This window comes from Oryzias latipes, chromosome 22 (genome assembly GCF_053564925.1).
Source record: "Oryzias latipes strain Hd-rR chromosome 22, Olatipes_Hd-rR_3.1".
Taxonomy (NCBI): domain Eukaryota; kingdom Metazoa; phylum Chordata; class Actinopteri; order Beloniformes; family Adrianichthyidae; genus Oryzias; species Oryzias latipes.
In genome coordinates this window covers 6,555,810-6,571,282 of record NC_136258.1, presented here as the reverse complement: position 1 = coordinate 6,571,282, position 15,473 = coordinate 6,555,810, and the positions used below count along the sequence as shown (strand labels likewise).

General features: G+C 44.3%; 1 protein-coding gene across 6 annotated transcripts in view; it reads left to right on the top strand.

The window, feature by feature from the left end:
• Positions 1-14,922, top strand: part of esr2b (estrogen receptor 2b) — an 83,525-nt gene extending 68,603 nt beyond the window's left edge. For 5 of the 6 annotated variants that reach the window (XM_020713365.3, XM_020713362.3, XM_020713361.3 and 2 more), the window contains 3 exons: positions 9,051-9,234; positions 10,990-11,322; positions 12,639-14,922. In XM_020713365.3, the coding sequence (XP_020569024.1) occupies positions 9,051-9,234; positions 10,990-11,322; positions 12,639-12,753 (632 nt within the window). In that variant the 3' untranslated portion in view covers positions 12,754-14,922. 6 annotated transcript variants of the gene reach the window in all.
• Positions 14,923-15,473: the final 551 nt, after the last annotated feature.

Here is a 15,473-nt window from a genome sequence, read left to right as displayed (position 1 = left end):
AGTTTAAGGGGATGGGAATAAAAAGGCCGGACAGATATGAAATTCAATCAAAAACAGTAACATGAGTGTTGAAGATTTTCATCTCCCTCCTGTGACCCCCCGTTTTGCTCTGTCCTTTTTTTGGAGCCAGGAGCCTCTCTTTAAAAAAAAAAAAAAAAAAACACCGACAAACCCAGAGAGAAAGACCTACAAAAAACCTAAAACACCAGGCTCAATAAAACCACTAAAACATGCAATCGGTAAAATAATAAATAGCAAGCAATATTAAAAATATGGCACTGGCACTACATAAAATTTCCCCGTGGTTACCCGAAAACAGAGGTAAAAAAACAACAGAGGGGTACCCCGCTCGAAGACGGGGGGGGTCAAAACCACACCCCCTCTGCGTTCCAACGTCGCTTCCCCCTCTGACCGCTGTCTGGCTCCTGGCTCAGCTGCTCTCTGCTGCAGGCCTGCGCTCGCCTGTCCGACTCGCAGGTCGTCCCTCTCTGATCTGTACTGGAGCCCCTTTCCTCATGTCCCACTGTTCCTTAAAAGCAGTCTCATTGGCACGCCCCCCAGTGCACACCTGTGTCCAATCCGGCTGCAATTAGGTGACCCCTTCAGGGGCCTCAGGATTTAAAAAAACACAAACAAAAACAATAAAAACAGTTCACCCTGTTACAATTACACCTCTTGTAATGTGAAAGTTTTAAAATGAAACCTCAAATAAATAAATAAAACATGTTTATTCAGCGCTCTGAAAGGACAGCGATTCCCTTTTTTTTTTTTTTTTTTTTACCACGATGGAGATTTTCTGTCCATTTTTGCGGTTTTTCATTTGGTGAGTGCAGCAGCCTCAGTGACATGCTGCGGGTTTCTGGGTTTTCTCAGCCCGTGGAGTGGTTGCATCTCAAGGGAGTGCAGATGTCCTCCTTGGGGCTTTTGCTGACACCTCAAGGAGGACATCATGAAAATGGAACAAACAATCTTTGTGCATGTGGCAAATGTATTGTGAAATATTTGTAAGGATAGTGTAAGTTACATGGACTCATCACGTACAGCGCATGCTGTCGTACGGTGTTTTTATTCTGCATTCTTGCCGTTAGTAAGGTGCGACTCCTGGCTCCTTGTTGATCTCCTGTAAATGCTGCACGCATGGGGTGTGCACAAGATATGCATGTGCCTCTAGGAAGACCACACAAACGACACTCTGATTGTCTAATTCCCTCATTTCTGACAGTAAGACTGCACGCACTTATCACATGGACTACACTTCCAGGCCTTTTGTGCAGTGCACAGGATTTGGGTGTGTAAAAAAAAAAAAAGAACAATCCATACGACAAGCGTGCAGCTCACCAGCTTCACCCTTACTTATATGGTGTGTAAGTGTTTGCTTCAACCTGTCGCCCACACCATGCTCGTAGAAAATAAAAAAAAATAATGCACAACCATTTCCACCCTATGGGCTCACAGTGGTCTATGACAGCGATATTTTGTGAGAGCCACCACGTACGAATTTTCCCATTTTTCAGAATCGGAATCAGAAGTACTTTAACCCTTGTGCTATCTTAGATGACCCCCCCCCCCCCTTACATTGACGTGTTCTCCCTACCATGACGAAGGTGGATAAAGGTGGAAAGATTTCATGTAATCCATGGACACCAGTGAAGATCACAAATCATTGAAGAAAAAAGGTTCAGCGCACTGTCTAGTGGGTCTAAATGACCCAACTCCCAACGTTAAAGTGCCTAGGATAGCACAAGGGTTAATGATCCCATAAGTGGGAAATTTGTGCATTGCCACAGCAGTAAAGATAAAAGAATATAGAATAATACAAAAAGCAATAATGTAAAAAAAACAAAAATGTGGCAGAAATGTAAACAAATAAGGCAGTATAATTTAAAGACTATTTACAAACAGGTAACAATGTGCAAGATGTACAAAAGTCATCTGCTACACTGTGAGTTATTGTAGAGCTGAATTGTGTTGGGTAGGAGGATTTCCGGTATCTGGCAGTTTTGGAGCGGAGCTGTCTGAGCCTCCTAGAGAAGGAGCTCCACTGTTTGTCCAGCACAGGGTGGAGAGGATGGTCTGGATTTTCCATAATGGATAAGAATTTGTTCATCACTGCTTCAAATGATTCCTGATCAGCTTCTTCAGTCTGTTGGCGTCACTGACTGCAATGCTGCTTCCCCAGCAGACCACAGAGGAGAACAAGGTGCTGGCCCCCACAGACTGGTAGAAGATCTCCAGCATCTTGCTGCACACAGTAAAGGACCTCAGCTTCCTCCAGCTCAGTCTGCTGTTGATAGTCACTTCCAGGTATTTGTCCTCCTCCACCACCTCCACCTCCCTGCCCAGGATGCAGAGAGGCTGCAGGACTGTCTCCTTCCTTCTGAAGTTGATCACCATCTCCCTGGTCTTGCTCTCCAGGGTTTGTTGTTGGGGAAGCATCAAACAGTTCCAGTAGGCACAACAGACTCCTCACAGAACTTAATATATTCCGTAATGCAGTCCGTCATGCCGTCAATCTCTTCCCCATGAGTTGTACAAAGAGCATCCCAGTCCGTGGACCCCAGACAGTCTTGCAGGGCCTGCTGCGTTTTAGGACACCACCACCACTCGCAGACAGCCCGTAACCACCCATGAGGGCAGTTGTGACTGGGTTTTGTCACAATTCTGATAGCCAGATTGAGCCATATGTGTCACTGTGTGTGCTGCATCCACTGTGGAAACACTCCCACATGATCTTCACGTGTTCTCCAGTGTGGTGGTCGTGTTTCTGCAGTCAAACACGGACACAGACGATTCTGTGGAAAGGGCTGTATGATGTCAGTCCTGAAACCCGCTCCAGTGTCGGCATAACCTCTGGGAGGGCATCTGTCTGTCGTGTTCAGTTAGAGTGAAGGAAAACGAGTGAGACCGTTAAATTTAGGTCTATAAAGGTTTTTTTTTTTTGTAATATCAAACGGATTTCACTTAAATTCCAAAGACGGCTGAATTTGGATGCAGTTTTTACTGTCAGTAAAGTGCAGACGATCCTCCCTCAAAGGAACCACCAAAAAAACCTATTAACCTATTCAATGAGGGCTGGGGGTGAACTGACCTGAGAAGGTGGGCTCGCTTTTGTTTTTTAACACTGCCTGTGTTTCCAGCGGTCACAATGCCCTCTCTTGCCCCCCCCGCCACCCTCCACAGACGTTGTACGGGTTTCATTGAGGTGACTGACCTGTCTGCACGTCCTCACAGAGTTTCACAAAGTTTCCTCCCTCCTGCACACAGGAACGGCTGCCAGAATCCACTCTCTCTGTTGACTCTGCAGCTGGGCTCAAAGCAAATTGTGCAAGAAGTGAAACCGAGCTTAAAAAGTCAAGAAAAGGATTTCTTTTGGATTTATAAATTTGAACAGATGGAACACTTTTGCTGAGCTGCTCCCTGGATTTTTGGAGTGGATGTGCTCCTCTGCAGGTCCTCTGGTGTTTGAACTGGAGGATCAATTACGGTTATTAGAAATCCTCCCTCAACCACATTACCAGAGAAGAGAAACGGTGTAATCACAAAAATGTCACAACTTAATCCAACTTTTTATTTTTATTGAGGGAAGAAAAAACAAAAGTAGGTTGTCGTATCTAACACAACTGTTGTGTTCTTCAGCTGTGAGTCAGACGTGAGCACTCGAGGCGCCAGCACTGAACCGGGGAGTTCACTGGCTGGCTGTTGGTTATTTATGGGATGAATTGGTAAATAAATTAATTTTCAAGAAATAAACACACCCAGATGCTTACTGGGGTCCATAAACCAGCTGAAGAAAAGCTCCTTTTTTCCAGCCGCTTTGCCTTTCAGCTGTCAGTTTTAGGAGGTGAGCTTAGATGCAAAGCTTGAAGCTCTTGACTCATCCTGAGTTTTACCATCTGCAGGACCGCTTTAAAGGAGACCCATCTTCCATGTTTTTTTCTTTTCTTTTTGGGCTACATATCTGAACATAATGGCAAATATTTACAAAGAAGGTTCCCGTGGGGTCTTAAAAAGTCTTCAAAGCCTTGAACTTGAAAATTTAGAAATAAGGCCTTAAAAAGCATTAGAAGGTCTTAAATTTTGATATCTTAGTCATAAAAACGATGCTGTTTAAAACTTTTCCTGTATGACTTTTCTGGACCAAAGTTTTATTTTTTAACGATTATGTAAGTAAACCGCGTTAGGCTTCGTCCAGTGGATGCCAACCTTCTTTAAAAAAAAAAGAAGGGGAAAAAAAGAAGCCCCCGCTTCAGCTAGTTGTGACCAGGGCTGAAAGTAAACCGGTACGGTCCGGTACTATAAGATCTGTGGTGGACGTACGCACGACTGTGTGTTTGGTATTTGCTGCTTTAACACTCATACAAAACCAGCTGCAGGCTGACGCCCCTAAAAAGGTGAACCAGCAGCACTTTATCTCCTCATTTTAGCTGTGGTTTTTAGTGTCTTATCATCATTACAAGTAAGGAAGGGTTAATGGCCGACGAAGTCTGCATTATTACTTTTTAACGTACGGCGTAGAATCCTGAACCGTCCGTTACGTTAAAAAGTAATAACGCACACTTCGAAGGCAATTAACCCGCTTATACCATGGTCACTTACAAAAGCAATGCGTATTAACCAGTTTTTAGTCCTTAATTCTTGTTTTTTTTTTCCGATTTGGATAGCTGTTCTCACAAAAAGCGGACTATTTGTTACGTAACAAATAGTCAGCGTCGCGCCGCACCACCGCGACTGCAGTCAAGATTCGGCAATATGTATATATGTGCTGATCTTTCCAATGGGTTGAATAAAGCATCCGTTCAAAGAGAAAGTTCATCTCTTACCGCTTGTTTTTGTCCAAATGATGAAGGAAAAGGTTGTTTTAAAGGAGCCAGCGCAGTGATACAAAACATTTGAGCTAGGTGACCGGAACTTTTTTTTTCACCGCACGGTTATCCTGTGGCATATCACTTTTTAATGCACACCCAGCAGCCAATCAGAATCGAGTATTCACCTGGACCATGGTATAAAATGTGATTTACGTCACTCTCTTTCCTCTCACGTTATCCGCCAATTCTCTGGCTTCCCTAAACAAACACATTGAACACGCACATTTTACAGCCAGGGTTCTTGGATTTGTTGCGCAGCGACACTCAATTCATTGATAGTCAAGTAGGCATTTTTCTGTGGAAGTTGGAGGTTGGTTAGTTCGCAACAGGACAAGAGAAGCTATAAATGATTCCTACAGTTTTCCTGTAGGAACATACACACTGTTGTGGTTGATGGTTCAAGATAAATCCTAATCCTAAATTTTAAAGGGAATAATACTGGCACAAACAAGATACCCTCAAAATAACAGCTTTGTGGTTACACAAGGGCAATCAGGTTTTTTAGCACCACCTCATTAATTTCACCTGCTATAATATTTTGGCCTTGTGGCACAGGCTTGCATTGAAGAGATGACCAGGGGGATTCTGGGTAACAACCAGCAGTCTTTGTGTTTTGCTGTCAGCCATGTGTTACATAACAACACAGCACTCGTTAATACAGATTTTAAGTTTTGTCTTGTGGTTCTTTTGTGCTTTTTAACCCTGCAAAGGTGATTACATAATCCTAAAAATACACATTTATAGGACTTAAATGACCTCTACTGATAGCTTCAAACTTTATACCACTTTGTAGTTTTACCTAATGTATTTTTGTTTTACCTCCAAATCATATAATAAATCAAATACCCTATTATTTTACACTCATTTTCTTGTATATCTCAGATATTTGTTTCACAAATGCTGACAGCTCTTCCAACCACAAAGTGTGGAATCAGCCTTTATCCCATTCGGTAAAAAAGTGGGAATGTGGGATCCTACGGAGCCCCTAAACGGCCATTGATGGGGAAAGAAAATGGAGGAAATTTTTTTTTTTTTTTTTTTAAGTAAAAAATTTTTTTGGAATAAAATAAATAAATAAACTAACTGGTGCACACCAGTTAGTATCAGGTGCGTTTTTACTTCGAAAAATCTTTTTTTCCTCCATTGTTTTTTTTCATCAATGGCCCTTTAGGGGGCTCCGTAGCATCTTGCTGTGAAAACAAATAGTTGTAAAAGCGGCTACAGCATTCCTGTTTTTTACATTAATAGTTGGGTACGGCCATGTTGTTGACCAAAACATAAAAATGCTTGTGATAAAATTACGAGTTCAGCTGAAAATATTTATTTTTGGAAGGTCCGTAAAGAATTTGTGTCTTATTTTGAAAGCTCTTTTGGAAAAGTAGTATAAATACCATTTGACTATTTATATTTTTGTGTGATTTTAGATCCAGTGTCTTAATACAGTATTTAAGAATGATGAGAAAAACTAAAAAGTTACAATGGCAAGGTTTGTGTAGAGAAAGATAAGATACCAAATAGGGCAAGGTAAATTGTTTTAAGGTGGAAATATGAGGCTCAACTTAAAGATGGACAATTATACTTTGGACCCTGAGGGTTAAACCCTGGGTTTTTTTCTCACCTTCCTTGTTAGAAGTCTTTTTTTTTTTTTTAAACTTCTCCTGTCCAACATCTGGGCAGGCAGATGAGAGCTGACGTCTCTTGTGTTGGACATATTTTACTTTAACAAGAGGGGCAAGTAAGTAAGATTCAAATGTAGAACAAAAAGGGCGGGGCCTGTCCACACACACACTCAAATGTTATCAACACACCTGCTGGCTGAAAAAAATGCCCACATGTCAACATGTACACAAAACCGATAGTGTTCACACACGCATACTTATGCCTTTAAACCAACTTGTGTGAAATATTTCAATCATTCAATCATGCAAACTGTTAGTGCAAAGGTGAGATAACACCTGTGCTCAGGTGAGTGTTTATGTTTTTCTAAAATGGACGGTGGAATGTGAAAAGAAGGAAGGAGAGTGCCCAGCTATCCCCACACCAAGACCCCCGCCGCAGCAGCAGCGGCAGCCGGAACCCCCAACGCCACACGGCAGCAGGCAGGGAACAACCGCCCCCCCGGGTGACCCAGTCCGCCACCCAGGCCAGCAGGACCGCCGCGAGGCCCCCAGAGCCAGAGAGCAGGGAGGCATGGGGGGAAAGGGAGCGCCGCCCCAGCCCAACCCGGAGAGCAGCCCCCCCGCCGCGCCGGGAGAGCCCAACGCAGGGCCCCACCCGAGAAGGGCGCCCACAGCCCCAGACGAGCACCCCACCACCACCCAGGAGTTCCGGGCATCCCCCCGCCCCAACCCCAGGTACGAGCCAGGACCCTCCAAGGGAGACCTGCTCCGCACTCCAGGCAGCCACCCACCCGGCCCACGGTTGGTCCAGGGAGGAGCAAGGCAGGGGCCAGCCGCCCCCGCCCAGGAGGGGAGCGCCCCGGGGAGAAAGGGGGCCCACCAGGGGTGTTGTAAACTTGGCCCGACCATGCTTGGCCACAGTTGGAGATTTGGCGGGGCCCAACACCCAGGGCCAAGGACCAGAACCCACACCCCAGGGACACGGACACCCCCGGCTCAGGTGTAATGTGACCCCCCCCCCTGTGCGGAGAGAGCACCGCCGCGCCCAGGGGACACGGCCGCCGTTGCCAAGGGCCCCGTACCCAAGGGCCCCGTACCCCCCACCAGGGAAGGGGTAGGGGACAGATGGTCCTAGGTCCCACCTTCCTTGCAAAACGTGTGTGCATGTATGTGTGTTTGAGAGGGTCTGTGTGTGCATGTGTGTGTGTTTATGTTGGAATGTATATTTTGAAGGGGGGGGGGGGGGTGTACTTAGGGGGTGCAGTTAAAATTGGCGGGTAGGGCACTGAGGGGACATCTCCTGATTACTCACAGTGATGTCCCCTCACCCTCCCCACCAAGGGGCCCTAAATGTCTAAGGTGCGGTTAAAATTGGCGGGTAGGGTGCTGGGAGGACATCTGCTGCTTGCTGGCAGTGATGCCCAAGCACCCCCCCTACCAAGGGCCCTACATGTCTAAGGTGCAAATAAAACCGAGAGAGGGGGGGCCCCACTCCATACAGCAACCATGGGAGGGGGGGGACCACTGCCAAGTAGCCCCCCCCCCCCCCCCCCCAATGCGCATCGCAGGTTAAGCCCCCCCACCCCCTCACCCTAATATGAGGTTATATGAGGAAGGGGGTAAGTTGGGGACAGCTGGTAGACTGTCCCCCGGTGGTCAAACAGCCTCCGTTAGCTTGTTAGAAGTCTTTATGGAACATCAGCAGTTTTTAAGAATGTCAGTCATCTTCTGGTCAGTTGTTGTTTTTTTTGGGGGGGTCTACTTGTCCCTCCATGAACAATGTGTATTTGCAAGTATGAGACCTGCTGGTCTATGCAGCGTCAAGTCACTCTCCGATCATCTTTTGATATTTTCAAAGTGTTCCCAGTGGTCTTTTATTTAAAATTATGCAGTTTTAAAGCAAAATCTAAAAACCTGTGTTGTTTTTTTAGGACACAGTTTCTGCAGAGTGGCAGAAGTCTGAGTTGTGTGCGGGACTGTTGGTTTGGAGCCACCCCTTACAGCCCCTCACAACCCCAACCTAATTAGCGGTGCAACAAAAATGTCCTCCATCAGAAAAACGCCACAACAACATGTTAACCCTTGTGCTATCTTAGATGACCCCACCCTTACATTGACGTGTTATTCCTACCATGACAAAGGTGGATAAAGGTGGAAAGATTTCATGTAATCCATGGATACCAGTGAAGATCACAAATCATTGAAGAAAAAAGGTTCAGAGCACTGTTTAGTGGGTCTAGATGACCCAACTCCCAATGGTAATAACTTAAAAAAACACAGTTATTATCAGAGAAAGGTTGTTTGTCACCTGTCCCAGGACAAAGAGCTTTAAATCATGGGGTGTTGATCACGTGTGAGGGAAGATCGCAGCGTGAGGTCCACAGACTGATTGAAATTTGATCATCTACACCAAGTTTAGACTGTGCAAAGACATTCTTTGCAGCATTTTTGTTTGTTCTCTGCTTCCTGGGTCTTGCAATGACCTAAATACATAACCATTTATTGAAGCTGCTGGTTTACAGAGAGATGAATGTCACATGTTTGAGATGCTGCTGTTGTGCTGCAGATCTGTGCACGAGATCCCCTCAGACAGCAGAGGAGCTTGAGAGCAGGAACAAGCTGCTGCGGCTTCTGGACTCTGTGATCGACGCTCTGGTCTGGGCCATTTCCAAACTGGGCCTGTCCACCCAACAGCAGACTCTGCGGCTTGGCCACCTCACCATGCTGCTCTCCCACATCCGCCACGTGAGGTGCGTTCAGGCTAACAGGAAGTAGAAGAACACTAGCGCAATCCAGAAGAGCTGATGGACAAAGCATGCAGACTCAGCAGCCAGCTCCATTTCTGTCTTTTTCATTAGCGTGTGAAAGATCATTTTTGTGTAACCTGTGGTGCTTAGAAGGCAGAAAGGAACGTCCTAACCACAGCTAACAAACGGTCATTAAAATAAATGGGGCCTACTCTTTGTACTTTTATATAAATAGTGGAGGTCCACTCAGAGCTAATACATTTTAAAAGAATTCTTCTCATGTTCTTAAAAAAAAGGAAGTAGAAAAAGCCTAATTCCAAAGTTATTGACACCAACAGGTCTGCAGTTTTGTCTTATAAGAGAAAAAAAACAATGTATGCACAATTTTAACCAGGATAAAAAAGTATTTGCATTTTCCACGTCTGAAATTTCGGTCTTTCGTGATGCATTGGTGAATTATGTCATTTGGAAATGTTTCATGTGTTCTTCATTCGACGATGTGCGCAGACGTCCGTCGAGGGTTTCGGCCGACTGGTCTTTACATGAATGCTGTTTTGAGCTGTTCACAATTTTGGGGCGGTTGAGAATTACACAGTTTACGCATATTTTACATAGTTTATACACAATTATAACTTAAATTATACATGATTATGCGTGATTTTTGCAAGATGCATACACAAATTTGTGGCTTTCCATGACCGTTCCACATATGTCTAACAGACCTTTACTCATGTTCCACTGATGTATAACTTTTCTATCACGAAACATCTAACGTTAAAATTACGTAGTTGACGCATGAATCCTTAATGAATCGTATATAAACAGTGTCATAATCACACACGGTTCATGTTCTACGTTGATTTACATGTTCTTCGCGTGGTTTATTCATAATTTCACTTCCAAATGTTTTCAGTTTTTGCATGGAAATTCACATACAACTCATTTTCTTGCATGCAAAATGTACGTAGTGGCTGTGTGACACAATGTTTAGTCTGATTAAATGTCACTGCTCTGCAGCCATGATGCTGAACGTTTAATGCAAACAGTGGGGGGCAGCGCTGTGCACTGTCTGTCACCGTCGTAGCCTAAATTTAACAGAAAAAGAGGAAAACTTTGCAGCAGCAGCAGACATGTTCACACAGCCCTCTGCAACGCAGGTTGAAGTGGCCACTTTCAATGAAAAGTCTTTGTAAATGCACATGTCAGACTGTCACGTTCAAAACTCACATTCATGAGTAGTTTTTAAGTGTGTTTTCGGGCTCTAAGTAGAAAACATGTGGCCATTGAACCTGCTCTAAAGTTAAACTGGTCATACTTTGACCAATAAGGGACTTGGATTTGGACGTCATCCCTTTTCATTCATGGAAGTGTCAGCCGTTTATAAACTGATCATGAAGGAGAAATGATCATTTGCGGTTTGCGCCCGACCAGGATTATATGACACCAAGGCTTTCATTCATCCAAATAGTTTAGTGAAAGGAAAAAAACGTCATTTGCACTGCTTTGGAATTTCACAAAACAGATAACGAAGAAGAAAACGCCCTCCCTGCTTGTCTAGTGTGGACACCAGGGGGAAATTTCATGTTCAAGAATGTACGTTTAGTGCATACTTGAACGTTTCTGGTCTCTGGAACTGTAGTCTGATTTCAAGTGATGCAATTCAGTGAAGTGCTATAGTTGAAAAGTGGAGCAAAGACCTTAAAACATTTTCCAAGTCCCAGGCCTCATGTCTGTAATCCTGCATTTCATTCCCCACAGTAACAAAGGCATGGACCACCTGTCCACCATGAAGAGGAAGAACGTGGTGTTGGTGTACGACCTCCTCCTGGAGATGCTGGACGCCAACACGCCCAGCAGCTGCGGTCAAACGGCCTCATCCTCGCCCAGCTCTGACAGCTTCTCTGACCAGCAGCAGTATCCCCCACCTCCACCTGGCTCAGACCAGACGTTTGCTCCTAGCCCGGCAGATGAAGCCCCCCCTGTGCCTCCACAAGGGGCAGACGAAGGCCAGATCCTCGACAGGAGCCAGCAAGCCCTGTCCTGCCGGTCCATGCCTCCATCACAGAGTTTGGTGGAGTCTGAAATAGATGGGTACGTTCCAAACCCGTTCATGCCTACAGTTTTAACAGAGAGCGCCTTTTTAGAATAATTCAGCATTGTTTCAGCCATGATTTCAAACCATGATGTCAAACCATGATGTCAAAGCTACTTGTGTTTGTAGGGACGTTTGGACAGAAAGAGAGACTCCACAGAGAGATGGTCTGAACCCAGCCATTGAGGCCAAGTGGGCCGCATATGGTTTAAAAGTGGGCAGGAAAGGTGGGCCCCAAATGGGCCCAGGGGCCGACTGCTTGCTTGCTCTGCCGGACCGTAGGGCTAGCATAGCCACCTCAGAAACTTTGGACAAACCCATTTAGGGCCCACGTTTTCTGCCCGCTGTTAAACCGTATGGTGATATATACGTCATTCATAGGTCTCTTTCGGCAATCGTCGCTGTGCGCAGATGTCCGTTGAGGGCCCTTTACCCTCTTTTTTCAAAATGGCAGCTTTCTGTTGGTTTATCCGCATAGCAACCAATTTATTTTTGGGTCGCCTGAGGGTGACGAACAGGTCTGCGTAATTTTTAGAAGAATCTGCGAAAGTAAACTTTTGGATTTCCTTGGCAACTGAGATATTTTTGTCAACCACGCCCACATTCTTAATGTGTTCAGACCATATGTTATATCTTTTCATTCAGCTTGAGCCAAGTATTCATATATTAGTTTTAACCTGGTACTTAAGGGATTTTTTTCTTGTTTAATTCCAGGTGAAACATCGGTTGCGTTTGTTGACTTAACCTGGTGGCACGTGTGTGAAATTTATGAAGATCGCTCCAGAAAAAAAAAAATTTTCTTCATATTTTGGGGATGTGCAAATTGCCAATTTCACACTTTGACACAAAATGGCCACCAAGCCATCGGTCCTGTGGCCATCCCATAATAATTAAAAAACTTTTTTTTTTTTAATATCCCCCCTTGGTTTGTTTTTTTTGGGTGGATTTGAGTAATTTTTAAGAAATTTTGGCCCTATTCACATGTCTTTTTTTTTTCTTTTTTTTGCGGAGGAAATTATAATGGGATGGCCAGAAGACAGGGTGTGAAATTCTGGCGATTTTTAGTGGGCCGAAAATTAATTTCCAGTGGGTACCAGATGTGTGCGAATGTTTTGAGTTTTTGAGTTTGTGGTGGGTTCAAAGGTGAAGTAAGAAAGAAGGCCTGTGGCGGGTCAGAATCAAACTCAACAGGAGGGAAAAGAAGGCTGCAGGTGTGCAGAAGAGAAAAAGTTTCAGTAAAAGAATACCTAAAAGAAAAGTTTGAAGCTCTGACATGTTAGAGTAAATAAAAAAGCTTGTGCTTCTCCTCTTTCAGTTACATCTCGCCAGATCAGTGGTCCCTGGGTGCCGGTGGCTCGGGCTCACCGGCGGAGTCGGCTAGTTTCACTCTTCCTGATCGGGTTGTCATGGGAACAACCTTACAGGGGTGACAGGACTGAAAGACTGAACCAAAAAGCTTTCCAACCCCCCAAAAAAGGCAAAAAAGGATAAAACACCAAGTGCTGTTGTGAAGTGAAGTTCTTTTTTTTCCTTTTGCAGTCTTTGTAAACACAAACATTTTTAAATGGCTGTACTTTACCTGTGCGTGTATATTTTTTTGTGAATGTGCACTGCAGTACTCTGAACCTCGGTCTCCTTTGGATTTACAGTGTTGGTGTCTCTTTTTGCACCTCGGTGAAACAGTCAGAACAAGCCATCCCCTTTGCATGTAGACGACCTGGACTCCATGTGGCTCCTTACAGCCCTCTTTTCACACTGTGCTGTAGTTCTCTCTCCCTGTACTACTGTGTCTTTCAGTGTTTTAATCTGTGCTTGTTCCAGAAGTGTTTTTATACTGTGGATGTATGTGGCCTTTCACCAAAGCGACTGTTCTTCTGGGAATCACCACGACTGAAGTTACACATCAGACGATGGGGCACAGTGGTTTACTCGCAAACATCTTCAAAAAAACATATAAAAATATAGAGTTTTGGAAGTTCAGTAGTCAGACAATAATTTGAAGTGACACGACAGTTTGCAGAGTTCCAGCATTCCACCCCCCATGTTAACCTGCACCCCCATACCTAATGTTGGACAACACCCCGCTGGTCCGTTTGCATTGCGTCTCCATTGTGGTGACACAAAAAAACTGAACGTTCATTAGTCAATCGTACTTTTTACCCCACCTCCAACACGTCTGCGTCTGGGGTTTTCCCTCTGCCACACACGCTTTACGCAAGACTTATATTTCCAGTTCGTCAACGCGTCAAATCCGCAGTAAAACACGCCGGAGAAACAGGAAACTTCCATGATTTATGAAAGAAATAAGGGAGTTTTTATGAAATTTGATTTGATATTTTTGGTGACGTGTCCACACGACCACGCATGTTAACACAGCAGATAACACTGTGTCCTTTTTTTTTTTGCCACACACGACAAAAGTTTAATTTTGAAAGTACAAAAGCAAAACTTCATTTATGACACGAAACACGCATTTCACAAGGACTCAGTGAGGAAGGACACGGCACGGCGCAATTGCTAAAGTTTTGGGTGTCGATGACACGGTGGTGGCAGGACAAGTGACTCCTCTGGGTGGCGGACCGGAGACGCTCCAGAAAGACGGTCTTGAGACGGACTCCTCATGCAACAGAGAAGCGCCGCAGACGGTCCAGTGGAAATTCGGGGTCCGTCCATAAAATCTTTAACTTTTTGTTGTTCATCAAACGCAGTCTCAGCCCTCTAAGCCAGATTTATGCCAACGTTTCCAAAACGATGCCACAATCTTCTAAAAATGCCCCCTTCTACGACATGTAGCAATCAATGAAACCCCCTAAATTATCCATCAGTCTGGGGGCCTAAAACTGGACCGTCCAACCCGCTTGCCCTCCAGTGTTTCCTGCCCAGCACTTGCTGTTATGGTAGATTACATTGGATTAGATATATTTGATCAGGAAACACTTATCAAGCTATGGGAAAGCTAGTAAGGCAAGATCAGCTGGAAGAGATGCAGGTTGGAAATTCCTGAGAACCATGTTTGAACCATTTGGCCAAAAGGCCCCAAATATTTCCAGTACTACAGCCAGAGGTTCTGTGGACTTCTTCCTGACCAAACAACGAAGACCAGCTTCTCAGCCAAACATAGCCGGAGCTGCCGTAGGCGTTAAGTGCTTCCATGGCCGTAAACCGGCAGGTCTTAAATCTGCTTGCTGTTTTCCAGCCAAAATTCTAGTCTAATGTCCCCCCAGGACTGGAGAGTAAAACTCCAGGTTCCATAGAGAATAATGGGATTTGAATGCAGACTTTATTCAAAGGTAATTAAGAAAAAATATTTTAGGAATATTTTTAAGGAATCTTCCAATTAAAACAGAAACATGTTTTCCAGAAATCTGTTTTTAACCTTGAAAATGGTTTAATGTCAAACATCCTTACAAGCAGTATTACACATTTCTTATCTGTCTGTAATAGATTACTTCTTGTTGTGTAAAAGTAGTCCCTGACCTTACAATAATACTTGCAGAAATGTAAGGCACTTCATGAGTCCTGTGTTACATTTAAGGTACTTTCTCTGTAAACTCCGGCAGAATCAGAACATAATAAAAAGTTTGTTTTAGGAAAAATAATGTGAAAAACGACTGCTAATGTAAATGTTGCACACACAAATATATATATTATTGTTGGTTTAAATTGCTTTAAGAAAAAAAAAAGCGTTGTTGCGGGTTGTCACGGTAACGGCTGAGCCGGCAGCGGCAAAGGAAAGCGACACAAGTGGGGTCATCTGGATAACAGAAGGGGTTAAATTGTGTTTGGGTCACAATTGACCCATTTTCACACTTTGTAATGGGTCAATTTGAACCCAAACACAATATAAGGGATACCTAAATAAACTGAGAGCAGATGAAGATCCTGAGATCCGGGTACTCCAACAGTTCTAACAAAATACGGCAAGTTAAGATTACGACAATGTAGACGGCTAATGACTCTTGAAAATAAAATTAAATGAGGACTTAAAGCAATTTTAATCCTAGGCACTTTACCATTGGGAGTGGGGTCATCTAGACCCCTCAGGACAGTTCGCTGAACCTTTTTTCTTCAATGATTTGTGATCTTCACTGGTGTCCATGGATTACATGAAATCTTTCCACCTTCATCCACCTTTGTCATGGTAGGGAGA